Source organism: Stegodyphus dumicola, chromosome 7, assembly GCF_044657685.1.
Source record: "Stegodyphus dumicola isolate Sdum_Otavi_A_Nest chromosome 7, ASM4465768v1".
NCBI lineage: Eukaryota > Metazoa > Arthropoda > Arachnida > Araneae > Eresidae > Stegodyphus > Stegodyphus dumicola.
Window position 1 is genome coordinate 165,442,599 of NC_140774.1, and position 22,142 is coordinate 165,464,740.

General features: G+C 33.8%; 1 protein-coding gene across 7 annotated transcripts in view; it reads right to left on the reverse strand.

Annotated features, from left to right (window-relative positions):
- The window catches only part of LOC118185380 (potassium voltage-gated channel subfamily KQT member 1-like), a 191,094-nt gene that overhangs the window by 49,046 nt on the left and 119,906 nt on the right, over positions 1-22,142 (reverse strand). The window contains exon 1 of one of the 7 annotated variants that reach the window (XM_085821055.1): positions 17,956-18,107. The exons of 5 other annotated variants lie outside the window; for them this stretch is intronic. In XM_085821055.1, the coding sequence (XP_085677181.1) occupies positions 17,956-18,083 (128 nt within the window). In that variant the 5' untranslated portion in view covers positions 18,084-18,107. Of the gene's footprint in view, positions 1-1,814; positions 1,959-17,955; positions 18,108-22,142 lie in introns of those variants that run through there. One more of the 7 variants, XM_085821056.1, reaches the window with a different exon arrangement.

The window sequence follows — 22,142 nt, forward strand, 5'->3', positions numbered from 1 at the left end:
TTCGCTTGATTTGAGTTGCCATTTACATACTGAGGTCGGAAACTTTTCGGACAGACTACGTACGTAAGAAGTTTAAATTTCCAAATGGGTCCTTAGCCAAGGAAACATCAAGAGTTTATCTTATGCTACATATATATATATATATATATATATAAATGGGGGGGGAGGAGATTATATCATTTAGAGTTGACACTTTAAAAATGTCAATCATGATGTAACATTAAAAGTATCAGCATTAAGAATCAAATTCAAAGCGAATTTCGGTTAAATCTTAAGAAAACTCGTATTTGTTACTTCTATTTAGCATGTGTATTGAAACTGGAAGATATTTACAAAAAGGCCAATCTTATGTTTAAAATTCTGAAGCCTTCTTTGCTTTTCAAACTCGGTTTAACTTTTGAAAATAGCTTAAGTAAGACAATAATTGATCTAAAAAACTGGAAGTCGGATAAAATTTTTTGTGCGTGGTTATCCCTTCTAAAATTTTTCAACACAGCCGATATGATTGATATCAATTACATAATTCAATATTTTTTAATTAAAATTATTTTAACATAATTTAATCACTATTTCCTCCTATGGCTTCAGCTTAACATGCCTTAAATCAAATATAAGCTTATAATTTTAACTAGAATCCAGTTTTTTCTGGAATGCTAGATTAACTCAAGCACACAACGGCTATCTACCTGGAACTGGAAAATGGAAAAGAGACAAGAAATTGGGGGTGAGGATCTTTAGTAATTCAATTTTTTCTACTTTTAACTGTATAAAAAAACCTACTGAAAAACAAATAAAATTTGAGATTTATGTATAATGAATGCAGAATTTATGCAGAATGCGTTAAAAAGAATTTACTCAGCTCTTGGTTACTGGACTTTACGAGAAAAAATTAAACCTATTTATTTTGACATGATGGAAAAATTAGTATCACAAACTGTAAACGTAAAAAAACTTCTGCAAAACGTAAAAAGGAATATGCATTTGATAAGAGCTATCTGCCTACGGAAAAGGATGTCTTAGTGGAGGACTGTCTAAGGGAAACTGGCTCGTATACACGTTACACATGGGGAAAACCACGAAAATGCCTATGCATCCACAGCCCATTTGCGGAATTCAAACCTCGGATCGAAATACCAGAGTTCAGCGACTTTCTCGCTCGGCCGCTGGTGGACCTTGCACTTAATTTCGAATATATAAGCATTGTATAGTAGCCAACAATAATTTCAATTTGCCTTTTCTTAACCGAATTTGAATTTAATGATATTATTCAAGTTCACTCACTGTCCTTTAATTATAATTTAGTTTCTATTATTTAGTTTTATTTCTAATAAAAATCGTAACTAATAATAAATATTTATACTTCCTTTGTTTTATGAAACCCAATGAACATTTTTTTTTCATATTGAATTGCTTTAAAATCCACCAAAATATATCCATGTATCCAAATCCTGGTATTTTTCTGTTAAAGTAGGGGTTATTCGCTTTTCTTGCCTTTATATAACTGCCTCCCGATTAACCGTGACTGCGAGTTAAGCGTGGACGTAGTCCCCGATATTATTCTTAAAAACAAGGAATTGACTAACAGTTTTTCTTGCAAAAACTTAATTGATCAAACCATAAAGACCAGTTTAACAATTTTATGATTAAATAAACATTACAGAAAAACTTCATTGGACTAAACAATGAGTTTTTTATTAGTGATAAATCAATAAAAAAAACTTGACAGAGGTTCAAACTAAGATTTCGTCATTACGTCACGTTGTGCAACTTGTCTCTAAATTAACAAAATTAAATTAATGTGCATGTGCACTTACTTCTCACGTGCTCTCAAATGGGTCGCTATGCGCTTTCCTGACGTGAAGAAACCGGCCATTGACTGGGATAAAAAACCGATCGTGCCGCACACATTCTCTTCGAGCATAACCAATTATTCGCGTCTACGCATTACTCTTCCCCTTCCTCTCCCTTTTCTTTTAGAAAACTAAATGTTTAGTGCAAATGCGGAAACTCAATTTCTCGGTCGCCGTTTATTCCAAGAAATATTTTCCATCCGGTTCCATTTCTCAATCCTTTATTATTTAGTGGCGCCATCTATCGTATGTATGGCATAGCAGTCATTTTACCTACTACAGTACAATTTCCACAATCCGCTCTCCTTGGGACTAGGGATTGCGTCGGATTAGAGAATTTCACGGTGTTATTGGAGTACTTTGGGGACTGAGCCACGTCTTCCCGAGTTCTCAAGCTCGAATATTACCCTCACTTATACTGGGATAACCAGCGGTTTGCAAACTGTGTTCGCCTGTGTTTTCTGCCTTTTAAATTTTCATGTAATATCTGGATTATTTGCACAGAACTAACTAATCGGAAGATACTTCGAAATTAAGATTTATTGAATACAATAATATAATTATATGGTAATTTTTAATTCATTTACAAACAAGGAAAACAATCCCAATACAAGGGGAAAATATCGTTGGAAGAAAAGAGATAAATGATAGGGAAATTTATTGAGGATGCAAAGAACTTTTGTAACAGTTCTTAGATGTATTCATGTTAAAAAATCTATATCTACTAGCGAAATTACTCTCTAGCGAAGTTACTTTTACGCTCTTAACCCTTTCCGGCAAGCTACCTTTTAAAGTCGGAGTTTTGATGATTAAAAACAGAAACAAAAAAAGAGTAGGCAGTTTAATTAGACCTAGAGGAGTACACAAATAAACATTTGTGAAGATAGCACTTATCGTTTTAATTCTGTGGGTGTGCCCAAAGTGGCACACTGATTAAATAGAGCTTCGAAAAGAGTGCTGAAACGAGCATTGTTGTCAATGAACTGACCGATGAGATGCGGAGAAATGAACTCAGACTCTCAGTTGTCCTAGATTATCGGTAAGCCGGTCTGGGCACACCTAGGGTTCGCCGTTTGATTTTAGGCAAGATTTCAAGGTAAAAATTTAAAACTAATATAGAATAAGGAAATTAGTATACAGCCAAAAGAATAACAAAAATTTCTTTTCAAACAATTCCTTTTATACCCTAAAAAAATCTGGAAGATTTCTTTGAAAAATGAAGGTCTTGAAAAACTAAACATGGCTAAAATATATGGACTGGTTTGTGTTGAGCTGCCATCTACTATAAATAAAGAAGGTTCAGAGTAACCTATAAATCCTTTTTCATTCAATTTTTCTGTGCGTACAGAAGGAAACTTTTAAGTGTGTCCAGACCGGACACACTGTGCCGCAAAGAGTTAAAGAAAAAATCGTAAATACAGACACAGTGGCCAACCTTGAACTATGAAAAACTGGAAGGTTCTTCGCGGGAAAAGCGGGAGTTTCCGAAAGGTTTTCAGGCAGCGCGGCAACGTCGTATTTAAAAAACGCGAAATTGGTTTACATTCACTTTATAGTGCATAATTCTGGTTTCAATTAAATATTCTAAATTTCACGCTTCTGGGCTAATTTCATTTTGTACTTTTTTTACACTTTCAAGCATTTTTAAAAATACGATGGAAATAAAATTTAATTATGTATCATATTAATGTAAAGCAATTAACCATCAAAATGTTTAATTAAAATATTACATGTTTAATTAAAAATTAGTTTAAATAATTAAAAATTAAACACAAATATTAACACTGATTAGACTGAGTCTTTCAAAAAAATTCTATGTATGTCTACAGTACATTAACTTTGATTTAGTTTATTTAATTATGGCAAAACACTAGAGGGCTATCTGCCTAATGGGAAGGAATGCTTTCGTGGAGGATTTTCTAAGGCAAACAGGCTCGTATACAAATGGAGAAAAGTCAGGAAAACGTCCATGCAGTCAGCCCGTTTGCAGCCGGGATTACAGCCCCGCATCGAACTACCAGTGATCAGCGACTTTGCCGCTCGGCCGTTAGTGGGCTACAGTAGATCAAGACAACCGAGATCAAATTACAATTTAATACGAAAAATATGTTGAAATTGCAAGAATGCAATTTTCCTAAATTTCCATAATTTAATAAATTTAATTTATTGTGGGGATAAATTTTCCTGAGTAAAAGCTAAAATTAAAAACCGAGATATATGAAAGGTATATAAGTCACTGTTTACAAAAATCCCAGCAATATAGTTTTCCCAAATTGAATCCCTATCCCATTCCGTGCATACCCATTTCGATTAATAACACTACTCGCAGTTCAAAAACGTGCTAGAAATGAAATTTTAAATATATTAAAAACTCCTCTTACTCCTTATTTTTATGTTCTAAGCACTAATAATCGCGTAAAACTAATTTTGCTTGATGTTACTTTACACGGTTTGGCAACACTGTATTTTTAGTTTATGTCCGGAATATTAAGACGGCGGTGGAAATGCGCCATGTTTTCATTACTTAGGTGGATTGCCTATTTACCTTGATTACTTTCCTCTTTTACATTTTATAACTGGAGAACCAGCTGAATGAATAAAATTCAGACAGTCTCTCAAAATCGTGACGTGATTTTTTTTTAAAGGTACCTTTATTAAATTACGTATTATTCAGAAAATGAATTGCTTGTTAAAAAGTGCTCACCTTTAAGTGCTAATTTTTCGAAATGCTTTAATGGTTTGAAAAACTTATTAAAATGAAATAATCTTAAGGGAGAGAGCATTAGATCTAATTTACGTAGAATTTATTCTCAGCTGACTGAAACAGATTATGAATTAAGGTCTTTATTACTTAGAAAATGAAGACTATAAAAATAAAAAAATACGAAAATGAGTAATAGAAGAATATAATGAAAATCTCATAAAACCCGAAGTAAATAAATACAGAAATTATTTAAACAGAATTTTTAAAGCTGAAACTTCCATTGATTCTTCACTCGTTCAAAAAACGAAAGTTGCCAAAGATCGAACTTTTGAAATTTGATAGGAAAATCTGAAGACTGGCTTGCTTTATGGAGTCAGTTCAAAAGCATACATGAAGATGAAAATATTGCGAAAGATAAAAAGATAGGCTTCAATGTAAGTTTCGCATGGTGAATTGGGAAACTATCATTATTTGCGAAATATAAAAATTAAATAAAATATTGCGAAAGATAAAAAGATAGGCTTCAATGTAAGTTTCGCATGGTGAATTGGGAAACTATCATTATTTGCTTCTTAGAGGTATTTTTAAAAGAAATTCTACTATGAAATATAGACTCTTGTAGAAAAGAATTCTACTATAAAATTCTACACTGTCCTGTATTTGATGCTTCGTACAGAAGTAAGAACTCAACGACAGTTTAAGAAACATGACCGAATCTTACCGGAACAATTGCTTCGTTACTTATGAGATTTTTCGTCGGAAAGAAATTGCTGTTGTTTCAGATATAAAAAAAGGTCTCCTTAAAGATATCTGTGGCCAATGAAGACCAAGATTTGCTTAGATTCATACGGTAGGAAGATTACAAGAAAAAAAATATCGTCACCGACGAGTAATGTTTGGACTTAACGAGCAGCCCTTTCCTGGTAGATGTCTTTCTGGAAGGTGATGGAAGATGGACAAAATGAAAGGTGTTTTCCTGAAACCGCAGAAAATTGAGGAATGCATTCTAAGTGGATAACTGCTTACCTTAGGTGTCTAGTAAAGGTGAACTTTGGAAGTTCATTTATGAAGCAAAACAGATTCTGGTTGTTGGTTGTTTCGATCTATGAGATTGGAAAAATTCGAATTTAACAGGAGAAGAATATAAAGAAAACCCTATTCCTATTTTCGGTCTCTTATGAGACAAAAGTAAAAACGTTCTTTATTGTAATCTCGAAAAACTGCTTTCAAGTAAAAACCTATTACTAGAAGATATATTCTTTCAATAATTCACAGTAGCTTTGACTCCATTCGAATTCTATGCCCAGCGATGATTCGTTTGAAGCTGCTAATACAGAATAGCTGGAACTTGAAGAATTGTTTGGGATGAAATCTGTCCGGAAGATATTCATCTGAAGTTCAATACGTGGATCCAAGATTTATACTTGTTGACGAAGATAAAAATTCTAAGGTATGTCCGAGGCAATCTCCGGAAGGAAAGTTGTGTTTTCACTTTACTGTGACGCGAGCAAGTTCGCCTATAGTGCAATCGTATTTCTGAGAAGCGAATATGAGAAAGAGGTAAAAGTTCATTTGATTGAAGCTAATAGTAGAGTAGCTCTTTTAATAAAGATAACGATACCTTGACTAGAATTGAAAGCAAAATTGTTGCTTGTCCTCTACCAAAGATCCAGAGTTTCTACAACACCAGTAAATGGAAGGATTTGGACATAATTTTTATCTTATGTGTGCTTCGATGAAACTATCCAGTATTTTTGATGATAGAAGCTCGGTTATGACTTTCATCGGATTCTTAAAAAAGCATTTTCTATTACACCCGTTTGCAAAAGTTCAGAATGTTACTATTGGCAATGAACTGGTTCCAAGAGCATTAAAAAAGATCTACTAGGTGAACCGGGTAGTGAGAATTCGATATATTTAAAGCTTAACTTTTTAGAGCGTTTCCCGTAGTTAAGGACGGGGTGAAACTAGAAACAAAAGCGAATGGTATGGACCGGATGACTGCGGATGAGTTAGCTGATTTCATTATAGGAAAGTCTAGTGGTAAAATTGTTATACGGATAAAATCCCGATGCAGAAGACAGTGAGATAACATTGTCCAGGCTGTTGCCGCCTTGAGAAACACTACGTTATAACAACCTGTTGAATCAGCGACGAAATTTGAAAGTCGGTGTGTTTCGGCGAGAATGCGTAGACGGGAGAGTTATAAAAGACGGTCGGTAACGAAAAGAGATGACAAATTGCACGAAAGAAAAATTGTTGCTCGCTGGCTGAATTTTTCGTCTGTTAAGAATAAGGCTTCGATAAATAAGGTTTCGATAGAAAGGTGCTAATAAGCAGAAACCTTTAAACTAGGTAGAGGTGCTGCAGGGTTAAATAGAAGAGCTAGATTAGTCCTTTCAGTGACCGCTCACCGTTGCGATCCTTGTAGGGGGACTATGGTTCATCAGCTGATTTCGCGCATTTTAAAACTGTAATTTCATTCTGCTACGAAGCGATATTTTAGTGATGCAGAAATCCCAAGTTAATTTTAATCATTTAATTTGTTTTGAATTAATGCAAATATTTAGAAAATTTTGAATATATAGTTTTAGTCGGTTTTCCTTTTTCTTTCTGTGTTATAAACCTTCATTTATGTAATATGCCTTTTTACGCTGTAGCAAAGTGCCATGACACTTACGAAATGCGAAAGGACGAATATTATATTTCATGTGTTATATTTCATATTATAGTTCACATGCATAGTAAATTCACTATGCAAGTAAAAAAAATAACATCAAGAAATCGGCGACAAAAGAAAAATAATGCAGAGTACGCAAATTAAATCTGAAGAAAATTCTTTCTGAGCCCGATTAAGAAAATGAAGTTGTCAATAATAAGTTAATGATTTTGAAATAGAACTTACAGAAGACTAAACTGGTGTCTTTATTCCGGAAATATCCTTGAATGCTCTGACTGTAGTGATAAACAAGAATACATTGATAATTGGAACAAAAATAATGTTATACATTATTTTGAAATACTGAAAAATGAAAAATCTTAGAATGTTTGCTTATGACAAAAAAGGTGAGCGACATCTAGAAAAAAATTTTGCATCCGAAACTCAAAAATGAAAATTTCAAAATAGTGAAAATTTAAAAACAAAGATAGCTGATTTTAGATAATTTATAATGATAATAAACAATGATAGAAAGTAATTTCACATAAACAGGGGCCTTTTCCTTCTTATCCCCTTCTTTCGAAAGATTAAATAGTTTTCTTTAGTGATTTTTGAGGGAAGCGGTTTGAATAAAACTGTTTTGTTAAACTTAAGACAACGATCCTGCATATTGTATGTATTTAAATGTAATGTGTGGGATATAGATGTTAGTAATAAAATCGGAAGAAACACTCCAACGTAGAATATATAATTAGGCCAAAAAGCAACCTTAGATTAAATTAAATTTTGAGCAAATCTATCGATTTAAAGAGCAGTCAAATATCAGTTCGTCTTTAGCAACAGGAAAAAAGAATTTCCACACATGCTCAAAACTACACTAATTTAAGGTTGCTTTTTTGCTAATTTTAGAAAGTTGTTACTACAGTTGTCTCAGAAATAGAAGAATTCTTCCAACTAGTGTTCAAACGAAGAGGGAAATAACTGCAACCTTTAAGAAAACAAAACTTTATGTAAAAACATAACGTATTTTATCTATTACTTTTAAATTAACGAATAAATATTATTAACTTTTTAAACTTTTAAGGTAAAATGCCTACAGCAGTAACATCATTTCCAAATTATAGTTACTTTTCACGCACCACTTTAAGGCTGGTTCCTCAAACTGAAAACGCTAATTTCCTTGCTGAGAATTGCGTCTCTGCGGTCAGAGCCAGCATAACTACGTCATCACATCTTACTTCCTGTTTCAGAGGAGAAAAACTATAAACTAGCTCTTCTCTTTTAAATCCTGGAGGTGCTGTGGATCCTAAGGTCAGTCGCCCCAGATGAAATAAAAACTTCCAGATTCAATTACATATGGTTGATTACCGTTAGCAGATTTTTAGTGGAAAAGATTAAGAAAAATTTAAAGAATATCTGATATTTGATGTTACAGGAACAAAGTTAAGAACAGAGTAAAGAAAACACTGTGAATGCGTAACGCGAGTGATTTTGCATGTGCAAGTTAAGAACAGGCATCATAGTTTTTTTTTCTTTGTTAGAAATTTGCAGGCAGGCGTGCTTTTGAGGTTGCATTTTTTAAAAACAGCTGCCCATGAACTGATTTTCTGGAAGACTTGGTACAGACCTGTGCAATCGTCTCTTATTGGCACAAGAGCCACTAGCTTTGGACTTGAAGAAATTGCCTCGGAATAAAAAGCTAAAGTTAGAGCAGTTGGTGAGAGATTTATGTGATACCCCACCATTAATACATATGGTGATTCACTCAAAACAAGAAATCCCCTCCTTGCATTTAGTGCAAAACCCTATGGCTACGATAAAAGTTAAAGAAGAAGCTACAAAAAGCCATATTTCGGAAATGTTGAAAAACAAATTAATAATCCCCTCGAGTACTCTTTACGCTAGCCCTGTTGCGTTATGCTGAAAAAAGAATATATTAATACCACCGATTACAACGCTTGGCGATTCGCTTTCAATTGCAGAAAAGTAAATAGGATAAAAAATATCTGCTTTTACTTCATATCAAAAACTGGACATACTTAAGCATATATAAATCAACGAAATAAACTAGATCTCACGTCTTTATTCCAGATAAGTGCGAAAACCTGAGGACGTGCCCAAAACGACATTTATTACCAAATCAAGGATATACACATTCGTTAGAAAGTCATTTGGAGCACTCACTACATTTAAAAGAACAATGAACATAATAAGACCCATACCTCGTAATTCATGATTCATTACTTAAATGAAAATTGTTACGAGTAACACAAATGATGAGCAACATGAGGATTTGAGCGAATTTTTTAAGCTTCTAAAGGAAGCAAGAATAAAGGTTAATGCAACAAACTTTTGCAGCCAATGAGCTTCTGTACTCGAGATACAAAATATCACAGCGTGGCACAGAAATTGAAAAATAATTTCAAGAATTAAAAATTATCTTCCACCTATAAGAAAGAATTTCCGAGTGATTTTTAGTCTTGCGCTCTAATTATAAACATGCATTAAATACTAATTCAGAAGTCAAACAACAAAAATCAGCGTTAATTTACAAAATTTTCACAGGACTAGACTAGTCGTGTTATTGTGTCTTAATGCATTAAATATTTTGCTCACTTTCTTATCTATAAAGAAACCAGACTTGATTCTCTTGGCTAGCGGAAGGGTATACGGCTTTTAAAAAAATAATAATCAGATATTTCATATCATTAAAATTCATTAAGCTAAAAATATCTATCCAAGCCTCGTCTTCAAATTTCCCTGAAGCAGACAACAAGTTAGAAATCCCGCAGACGCAATGGATTTTGCGGTAAGCGCTACGTTTATGCAAGAAGGACAACCGGTCGTATATTTTAGAAAAGCATTCCAATTCCAAGAAATTATGCTGCTACCGGTGACAGAAATACCAACAGTTAATGTTGGTTGATCAGAAATTTAGAGCTTACTTTTAGTAAGCAAACTGTTACCGTATACATACTGGACCATGAGTCCATTGTTCGCTTGTATTTCAGGAAAAAAATTGCCATCGAGATATACCGAAAAGATATTTTCACAAGTAATTTGTAAGTTTTCAAAATCTAAAATTAAGTTGTAGTATTCTCATAAAGTTTTATTGCTTTAGAATTATAATCTGATAAGTACAAAAATTCATTAAGGTAAAAATATTTCTTAATTTTAATTATTTCAAATAATATTACAAGTTGACTATGTACTCATAACGAAGTCTATATAACAAAGTTGTATTCGTCACTTAATCTATTAATACCAGAAAGCTTTTGCGTACGCGATATTTTATTTTTAGTAACGTGTAAATGCAAAACCCGAAAAATGTGTCAAAAGTTAGAATTCGTAATTTTTACGAAAGCAACTTCTTTAAATTAAAAAATGCCGAAACATAAATCTCAAAGCCATTTAAAAGATTTTGATAATTGGAAGCATAGATCTACGACCAATGGTTGCGAAAATAAAGACCGGGCAGAAACCTTTTCGGAGATGGTGTATATAAGAAGAAAAAGTGGATGCGCCCGCGCTGCTGTTCGAAAATTGCAAATTGCCATCAATATTTTATGCTGATTACGACATGGGTTGTTATTATTTCTTGTGGCATTTTTAACTGCCCTCAAAGTAACCTTTGACCCCCTTCGTCTCTCGAATTAGCTCGGTTAATCAGGAGTTGGTTGTAGATAAGATTATCTACGAGTATTTTCAGTGTTTTATTAAGTCCTGAACATGACATTGAACTCGTGTGGATTCGAAATGTTACGTAACAGACTTTATTGCACTTGTGCCGTTAACGCCTATAATATAATTGCAATACTTAAACAGAATAGGTTAATCTGCAACTAAGAACATTATTACGAAATCAACTAACAAATGTCCCCTAACCCCTTCACAACAGCCCTTTCAGAGTCGCAAGGCTTTTTTAATTGGATTTTACATTCGGACAATCGTCACGCATCCATTAAGGTTCGGCGGGTCGTAAATGCGAAGGCAGGTCTTTTAACTGAAAAATAGATATGACACCTTAAAAAAAAAAAAAAAAAAAAAAAAAGGAGACACTTTGTTTCGACAAATATTTCACGCTACAGTTACTGAGTTCTTTAATCCGAATGAGAAATTCCGGTCTGGTTTAGCGCTTAAAAAAACAACGAAACCAGTTTTGTTTTGGAGAGGGAAAGTCATTCACGTTAACTGTATATAAGAAACAATCTGTAAAGTTTTGATAAATTTTAATGGCAGTGGTTTCTACCCTTCCAGTCCATTTTAAAACTTGCAACGTCGGATTATAAAGTTATTGCGTTACAATAAACCGTTGTAAAACCTTCGTATTAGCTCACAAACTGTTATGACATACAGCTGTTAACTGTATGATAAAAATGAAATTTTAAAAAATGCCAAGATTATAAAATATTTATTTTTTTTTTTATTTACCATCAGATGAGCAGCTGCACCGCCTTTTCAGCTTTTACGCTCAACTGATGGAATCATCTACCAACTGTGTTGTTATATAAAATACAATAAAATTTTAGAATTTTGATAATTACATAATAAAAATTAAATATCAAAAAATAAACATAAATAATACAATAAATAATAAACGTAAATAATTATCAAATATTATCAAAACTTGAATTAGTCTTCATGATAGCCCTTAAAAAGTTTCAAGGAAAGAAACAGCTCTTCGCTTTTGCGATAACCCTCTCAAGCTGTGGACTTCATCAATGCCAGATTATAGGAGTAAAATAAATATGCCATATTTTTTACATTCTTTCTATTGATATAATATTTTTTCTATTGATGAATGCAATGAAGAATGAAAAAATTGTATAAAATAATTCTTCATAGATATTTAACGAAAAAAAAATTACAAAAAATATTCACTAATTATGCTTAATAGGTTTTTACATTTAAATTATCATTATTGTAATTGCATGAAAATTTTTCAAATAACATTTGAATGTTTTATTCGCTTTTAACATCATTTTTTAAAAAATCGGATGTGAGACCACATGGATTCCTTGTACAAAAAATGTGTATAATGGATTATACACATTTTTTGCAGTATTTCATTTAAACTTATTTCCTCGAATTTCATTAGAGATATATTTCTCAATCAATTAATTCAGTTCTCCCTTCTCGGCAAGGCAAAAATAGATAAAAACTCGAAGCATCTTCATTAAAAATTGTAAAATGCAGAAGAATATAAAGCACCATATAAAATTAAAAAAAATACAGTTACAATTAAGAGTTTCTATGCAAAAACAAGCAATTCGGCCAGCGAACAGGAAGACCAAATTTTCGGCGCACGTAACTAAAAGTTTACTTTTAGTCCCACTCGGTAAAACTGAAACTGGTAAAACCCACCACTGAAGTTGAACAAACTGACTTAATTCACTGTTTTATAAAGAGTTTCGAATGCAACAAAAAATGGCAGCATCATTAGGCTTAACACCACTTTTAAATTGTTGATAATTCTACAACTATTGCAGGCAGATTAATTAACGGCATAAAAACCTTAATTGGAACATTAAAAATAACATAGTATAATACTTTAAAAAAAAAAAAAAAAAAGCTTATTTTGCAAGACTAAAAAACTGTTCAATACAAGAATTAAAAAAAAAAAAAAAAAAAAAAAAGCTCACCGAGCCGTGTAACAGAATGGGTATACATATATATGCGTTTGGTGAAGCCCATTGTAACCAAAAAGGGATGTGCACAGCTACATGTTAAATCTCTCTCATATACAAAATTTCAATATTCTAAGGCTGCTCGTGTTTGAGTTATGCGTGATGTACGTACGAAAATCAAGAAAAAAAAATTTTTTTTTAATCCATTTTACAATCCGCTTTGGAAAAGAAAGGTCCTTTATTCTGTTCGAACGTGCAGTGTCACGCAGAAACATCGTTCAGATGTATTCAAAAGCTGTCAAAATAGTTATTTTAGTTGAAAAATGATACCCGAAATTTTTCGCGATTATACTATTTCTTTTACTTCGCAAAAGGAAGTAAAAATTATTCCTAGAATATGAATATTCTTTATTTCTAAGAATATTCACTAGTTCAATACTCTATTATTATTATTATTATTATTATTATTATTATTATTATTATTATTATAAGTCCAAAGGGGCTTTGCCCTTGAAGGACTTATTGTTTTCGTTTTGCGATTTTGCGTCATTCGCTACAAACGGCAAATCACTTTTCAATCTGTTGTTAGAAAGTATTATCCCCCTGTGTTACAGTGGATGGACAAAAATATGGAAACACCTTGTGAAATGCATGTTTGAAAAGAAAGATTGATTTTAATGAAATATGTAGGTGGCGCTGGCGTTTTTGACTACTGACGCCACCTATACAACTTCGTAAATGTGCTAAACAGCTCAGTTGTTGTCGGAGTACTGTTATGTGAGGTTGTCATTGCATTATGTCAGAGTTAACAGACTTCGAACGTGGGCAAATTGTTGGAGCACGTATGGTAGGTGCTTCAGTAAGCAAGGTAGCCGAGGTGTTTAGTGTTTCAAGAGGTACTGTATCGAAGATTTATTCCGCATATTTGAAAAGCGGAAAAACATCATCTGCTAAATTACAGCGCGGACGAAAGTGTGTCCTGAATGATCGTGACAGACGATCATTAAGGGCAATTGTGACGAAAAATAAGAAGACCACAGCTGCAAAAGTTACTGCTGAAATGAATGTTGTGTTACCGAACCCTGTGAGTACCAAAACAATTAGAAGGGAGCTTCATAAACAGGGACTTGCTGGCCGTGCTGCAATTGAGAAGCCACTCATCAGTGATGCTAATGCCCGTAACAGGAAAAGGTGGTGTTTAAGTCATAAAGCCTGGACTATAGAGCAGTGGAAGCGAGTAATATGGCCTGATGAGTCTTCTTTCGCATTGTTTCCCACTTCTGGCCGAGTTTACGTCTGGAGAACGCCATCTCAAGCCTATAATACAGACTGCTTGTTGCCAAGAGTGAAACATGTCGGGGGTTCTGTTATGGTTTGGGCAGCCATATCGTGGTTCTCTGCTAGCCCCATGATAACTGTGTCAGGGCACATGACTGCCAAGACTTATGTGAACATTTTGGCCGATCAAGTTCATCCCATGGTACAAACTTTGTTCCCCGATGGTGATGGTGTCTTCCAAGACGACAAAGCCCCTGTTCACACAGCTCACATTGTCCAGGACTGGTTTTCTGAGCACGAGGATGAGTTGTCCCATCTCCCCTGGCCACCACAGTCACCAGACCTGAATATTATCGAACCTTTGTGGTCTACATTGGAACGGAAAGTGCGTTCTCGTTATCCACCGCCAACATCGTTATCTGAACTTGCCACCGTTTTGCAGGAAGAATGATGTAATATTCCTTTGGCAAACATACAGGAGCTGTATTTATCCATTTTGAGAAGACTGCAAGCTGTTTTGGATGCCAACGGGTTTCCCACACCATATTAAGCAAAGAAACATGTTTTTTTAAAGGTCTTTCCATATTTTTGTCCAACCCCTGCATATCTATATAAAGAAATTAAATAATTAAAAATTTGCATAAATGTATGTATATTTCTCGCATTGTGACAAAACAATGGTACATAGAGGCATCGGATTTTGAATGACGTAATCCTCCTACGAATATAAGCATGTGGAAGACCAAATTTAAAATTTGGAATTTGTTTTATTATCGATTTCCTATTTTGTAAAACTAACGAATTTTTGATTAACAAACTCAACGATTTTAAAGCGAGCAATGGCAACGGTGCACAGAAAAACATTTTTATCTCCAACGCATGAGTCTCTGTATTGAAAATTCTAAAGATATGATCATGTTAAAACTATTGCTGTTGAACTGAATTTTATGGTTTAAGTGCGAAGAACGTGATATTTAATAAATAAATGTAACACACAAAATGTTAAAAAAAACGCCCCTTTGGACGTAATTTAAAACCTGAAACATTTCAGATTTTTTTCCCCCGTTTCGTTTTATATTTAACTTCTATTTCAACATTTTCTAGTCGATTAATTTTTTCGCTACGGCAGAATTAGCCATCAGAACGCCACTAATGAATGTGTCGTTGTGTCATTAATGCACATCATATACGTTAAAAGTGGCTCCGACTTTTGGAGCTCACAAATATGTCCACTTACGGAATTTTTTGGAACAGCAGAAGACTTAAGGATGTATTAGACCAGCAATTTCCAACCTATCGTATGCGTATCGCCAGAGGAGTGTAAAATGGTCTGAGGGTGTACGCGGAATAAAAGATGTAGTGATGACATTGATAGATAGATTTAAGATAAGAGGGAAAATACAAAGCAATTGTAATATCTACAATTTCCAACCCCAATCATATTTCGCAATGTAAATTTAAAATAATGAAATTCTACTGGAAATAATTTTAGTTTCGAAAGATAGGAATGTTTTAGATTCAGTGGGTATATAGTGGGTACTAGTCGAAAGGAATAGGACCACCGGCTGACACCTGAAAACATTAGATATATATGAATAATCCTTACACATAGCAGGCTAGCAACTCGGTATTGTTTTCTGAAATAAAATCTTATTTTTGCCAAGAATCTTTAATAATCCCAGTGTTGTCGTGGGGCTGGTTGCAATTTGTCCACTTATTTCATTGTTGCTACCCGTATGACAAATATAGCATTTGCACTATAGTTAAAACTTCATGTACTGTAAAATTTTGGAGCGAATATAGTACTTACATTGTACCATAATTTTATATTATCGATATACAAACTTGGATTATTTACAAATTGTAATAACATACAGGCTACTCTATTACCCTCAAATTATAATTTGAGAGAGTACTCGCACCGCCATCTAACAATCAATAGTCGAAGTGATGTAAAATGAATCTCAATAAAGATGGCAATACTGCTTTGTCTGTCACTATTTTTATCATCGTATTGCTTTTAATCAGCGCCTAGCTCGCTCTCAAAGTGCCATAGTTTTATAAATATTGTGACTTTTTAGTTTCAGCATGTATCAATGGTTAAAATTTGCCACCACTGAAGGGAAAAAATTACTGATTTACTAAATGATCCCATTCCATCACCGAGTAAGAGTTCTCGGGAGGAGAAACCTAAGAAGAATTTGCGGTATATAAGTGAAATGAAGCTTCCAGTTCCGATATCGCAAGCGGGAAAAGTGAGAAAATATTGTGAAGACTATTTATCAATCATACTAATTTTATTCGTTATTGTTAAAAACGTCACTAGACTTGAGTGTGTCGTTTGCGGAGAAGTACTGCCTAACGGTAGTACCAAGCCTTTTGTAAATTAAACGCTTAGATTAAACACCATGAATTAGCAGCAACCCTGTATAGTACTATGGGCTTAGAATTAGTAGAAATAATATCAATTTTTTTTATTTTTGAAACTTTATCTGTGATTAAAATTGTGAATACACATCTGACAATAGCTGACAAAATTCGACATCTCGAAATATTTCATTATTTTTTACAGCAGCAATACAGTAACTCTCATGTAATACGATCTTTTTCTAATATATTCTGCGTTAGCTTGATTTAATTAATAAGAATTCGAGAAGCAAAGAATTCGAAGGCTATTTGCTTAGAGAGACTACTAGATTCATGAAACAAGCTGTATATCATGAAAGAAACCTCATTTCTATTAAAAAAATTGCATAATAATTTGAATTTATGATGTATGCAAATTTTATAATTTCTAAAATAAGTTCTTCGAGGACAAAATTGGTCTGGAAAAAGCTTCTAGAGAAGGCCAGGGCCCACCCATGGGCTGTCTAGCCATTGAAGAAGAAAAGAAGTTCTTTGACTTACGTAAAAAGATTCATTTCATAAATAAAAATGTTTTAACTACCTCTGTCTTTAGAAATAACTTGGTTGTATGGGTTGGGCGAATTACCGTATGAAATGTATTGAAACTAACATTTTGAAGGCTACACCCATTGCTGATGCTTTTTTTTTTTTTTTATTTTATATTCAGATTTCATCCGCATAGAAAACATATTGTATTGTTACAAAGATAAAGGGTCTGAAACTGTGAAAATTAGTAACAGATGAACATTTACACCTGTAATACCATTACGCAGAAAACCTGTAATATCATTCTGAATAAGTACATAACTGAGGAATCGATACGTTGCATAGTTATTTTGGTACTCTTTTGTTGACGGGACACCAGTCGCTAAATATGGTAGCCTGTTTATATCGAGTCATAAATAGCTATGGAATGGCGTCATTGCGAATAAGCTTCCCGCTTATTCGCAATTCGCAATGACGAATAAACATCATTCTGAGAAGAAATAAAAGAATAATTCGCAAAGTAATGACTAACAAATAAATCTGATTAAAATATTTAATTTGATATAAGCAAAAGTCTAAAAAGTAAAATTGCACTTTTTACACTTTTGCTTTTGCATTTAAAATTATAATAATTGCTAAAGTATTGACAGTTTAAAGTTTTAAATACTATACGCATTGTGTGTCTGCTTTCTAAGTCATTGACTCCGACGAAACGAAAACTCCGAGAAACTTCTTTTGTCAACTCTTTTTGAATGGCCAGCCATTGATAGATGGTGATAAAAACTTTGCATGCGTGACCAACACGTGCTACTTACAACGAAGGAATGAAAAGAAGTCTGCGGAAAAAGAGGGTTTTCCATTCCTTGAAATAAAACAATATGGAATAAAGGATCTCGTTTCACTACTTCAAGTAAAATATATATATCTATACATAAAGAAACTTACCATTCGGAACTTCTCCTCAGCTTGGAATCGTCTCTCAGAGAAAAGTATTTGAGATGCATAGGATATCGTCGCGAGTGGTTGGAGGGTAAAGAATCGAATGAGGGGTTGGAAGCGATAGCAATCGTCATCCCAATTACTCGCTGCGTTATCCAGTTTGGAACTGCCTGAGGAGAAACGCCGCATGGCTTACGGACAAGAATCTAGAACGCGGCATCATTAGTCAGACCCGCTGTTGTCTGTGAGTAAGAATCAGTTGTAGATATCGAGCAAAATGACGCCTTCCGGACAATGGGCGAATCTTTGCTTGAAGTGATTGTCCTCCAGATGTTTGTATCATCGAAATAACTGCTAGGGAGTGTTGATATTTCCAGGCCAAGACGACTTGACTGAAGGGTTTTTAACCAACTTTCAGCGCAATCGAGTTTTTTCAGTAAGGAACGTTTGTTATTTGCCTACATTCGATCCTTCCGCAAGCACGAAAAGTCTGCTATTGGTTCGAGATTACATTTACGGAAATTGGCAATTTTATTTCACGCGCTTTTTATTATATCTTTGCGTGTTTAAACCAGAGAGTATAACAAATTTTCTTTTAATAAAGAATTTCTATAATTCATAATTTTGATTCCACTTTACTACTAATCGCGAAGAAAAAATGTTAATAAATACCTGTAAAAGAAATCTTCTAACTTCGCTATTCATGGTTTAGTTTACGTGTCATAATGATTTATTTATAACAGTATTCTAAATTGTATATCCGGTTATCGAATTAGGATAACTTCAAAGGAATATCAAATAGTTATTCTCAGTTATTTTTAATTATCCATGGCAGATTAGGGAGTACGACACATAAAATCTTGTAAAATTGTGAGAATTTTATTGCATCTCGAACAGCATATGCGCTAGTTCGCACTTCATGTTTGTCATTAAATATAACACTGAAAAATTGTCGAAATCACTGATAATGTTATAATGTTGATTAATGTGCTTACTCATTACATCTGTTGTTTAAATTATTTTGAATTTATTATCAACCGGACATGAACTTTTTTTAAGTCTTATTAAGATTCATTCTTCGACCACAGTTAGTTTTAGTCCAAAGGGATTTGAATCCCGAAGGACTATTAGTTTCGTTTTGGCATTTTGCGTCGAACTCATAAATGTCGGTTCACTTTTCAAACTGTTGCCACAAAATGTTAGAGTCCTGCATTATATTTGAAGAAATTAAATAATGAAAAATCTGCATAAATGTATGTATATTTCTCGTATTGTGATAAAACAACGGTACATAGAGTCATCGAATTTTGAATAACGTAATCCTCCAACGAATATGTGCATGTGGAAGACCAAATTTGAAATTTGAAATTTGTTTTATGATCGATTTCCTATTTTTTTAAAACTTTGACGAATTTTTGATTAACAAACTCAAGGATTTCAAAGCGAGCAATGGCAACGTTGTGCAGAAAAAACATTTTTATCTCCAGCGCGTGAGTCTCTGTATCGGAAATTCTAAAGATATGCTCGTTTTAAAACTATTTTGCGATATTGCTGTTGCACTGGATCTTATGGTTTAAGTGCGAGGAACATGATATTTAATAAAGAAAGGTAACACACAAAATGTTAAAAAACGCCCTTTTGGACGTAATTTAAAATCTGAAACATTTCAGATTTTTTTTTTTTTTTTTTTTTTTAACATCCAACTTTTTAAATAAAATATACATTGAATATAAATGTTAGCAGGATCCATTCTTGAATCCGCAGCGAAAGGAATTACTTTATTAAAAATCGTCCGGCGCATCGAACAAAAGCAACTTCTAGATCACAGAATATTTGGATTACGTATTTTTCATAACAAATTTGTAAAAAGCCTTTATTCAAAGAAAGAACATTTGGTACTTTGAGGTTAATGGGGCACAATTTGATGCCAAACGTGCGTTGGCTCAAAGTCTAACTGGAAATGGGCATAATAGCAACTCTAAAGATATATGCTCCTTCATAAAAGGAATGATTATTTATTAAATCCAAAATAAATAAATTACAGAAATTCATAAATAACACACGTAACTATTCCATTGAACTGTACAGTGTTTAATTCGTAGCTGGAGCTGACAAAATTCTGCCCACCTGAGCTTTCGACTCCAGAAGTCAATAACAACGAATAAGTGTTAGAAATGAAATGCGCGAAATTTAGAAACAATTTATACTTTACAAACTTTTCTTCCAAATATAAGCGTGACACGATTATTTTATTGAAGCGCCATTTTGGTGCTCTGATTGTAACGAGGAAATTTTATTTTGCAGTTTTTCGAACGAAGTCTTTTAATGCGGATGATATCTTTGCATTACAAGAATAATTTAATCGTGACCTTTTATCGTTTGCATCTGCGAAATCGTTTAAAAATCTGGCAAGCTCTTTTTTTTTATTTATTTTTTTTTTTTTTTTTTTTTTTTTTTTTTTTTTTTTTTTTTTTAGTTATGATTAATTCTGGGAGAATTTGGAGGTCAGATACAATAAAGTCTTCTCTGTGCTCTTCGAACTACTCACGCACGCTCCTAGATGGGTGACACGTCGGATTGCCGTGCTACAACATTCCAAAGAAGGAAACGCATGCATAGCCTACAAGAACAGATGCATTCTTAATACTATCCATAGTGCCACCCCCAATGATGAAAGGACTCTGAGAACGCGACGAAATTATTAGCCAGACCATTATCATTGACCATAGCTCCGACATTGTCGCTGACCATAGCTTGCATTCGTTTACAAATGGTTGAGACGTGCTTATTTCTTGATGATTCTCGCGATATGATTTCTGTTCGATAAAGTAAAAAAAGCGATTTGTCAGGGAAGGCAATTTTTATTTCAGTTAGCGAAGGTCGCATTGCTGTTCGCATTGCTCCGCCGAAGAACAGTACCACACACAGCAAAGTTCATTGACCTATTGTTTTTACGGTAACCCCTGGTTCATTTTGGCAGCATATTGCTTCGCTTCTAGTACGTCGATCGGCTCAAACGCAGCACTTTAACCTCTGTTCAATTATTTTATCTATGCCTCGTAGTGCACACCGCTTATTTTGTAAATTTCATTTTGCCATTCATAGCAAATTTTTACGAGTTTTGTACACTCATGTCCCATAAATTAAGGATAATTCGGAGTCACGCGGAAATCGAACTCTAAAATAAATATATCACCTGTAAAATCATTACACACATCTTCAAGAATCATTTGCAAATTTCAGGAAGTATGTATGGTATGTCGCAATGACGAGAGAGTAAGAGTGATATATAAGGAATACAGACAAAAAAGTAAAATTGTTCGCAGGCGCTTTATAAGTATTTCAGTGCAATAACCGAATAGTTATGATACAAAGGACGCATTTGGATGATTTTTTACGTGGTAGAATTATCGGCGGTCTGAAATGTGGGCGTACCCAACTGGAAGTATCAGACGAACTTGGAATTGCCCAGAGTGTCATCTCCAGGCTTTGGATCGGAGGATATCACCCGTATGGACAGGCCAGCATTCTCACCGGACTTGAATCCAGTAGAGCACGTGTGGGACATACTAGGCCGACGAGTTGCAGCCCGTCAACCTCCTCCTACATGTCTACCGGAACTTCAGAGAGCATTGCTTTTTGAGTGGTGTAATATCCCCCAAGATCAGGTCGATAATTTGATACTCAACATGCCTAGGCGTTGTACGGACTGTATTGCATCGTCTGGGAGACATACAATGTATTAACAATCATACCAACCATGTAATATTGGTTTTTTGTAATTTGCTCCAGGGAGAAAAAATTGCTATTTTTTTTAATAATATCTAACATATAGCATCTTTATTTGCTCTTTACCTTTTGTTTAATAAATAAGCTTTACAAATAAATCAAATTTGTTTTGCTTCTAACTCTTCCTTTGCCTGATTTTGCATTATCCTGAATTTATGGACATGAGTGTATATAGTAACATGAACGGTCTTAAGAAAGTGAAGCTCTGTCGGAAAAATGAGATTACAGGGGTAATTCTATTTGACATTGTGGTAAATGGCTATCTCGCTGAACTTTATATGGTGAGATATCGCGAAGTTAGCGATGGTTTTAGTGACATTTCGGGGACATGTATAACTGTAATCTGTACAATAAATTAATTAAAAGTTGATCCCTGTATGTAACTGTAAACGTATATGTAATTT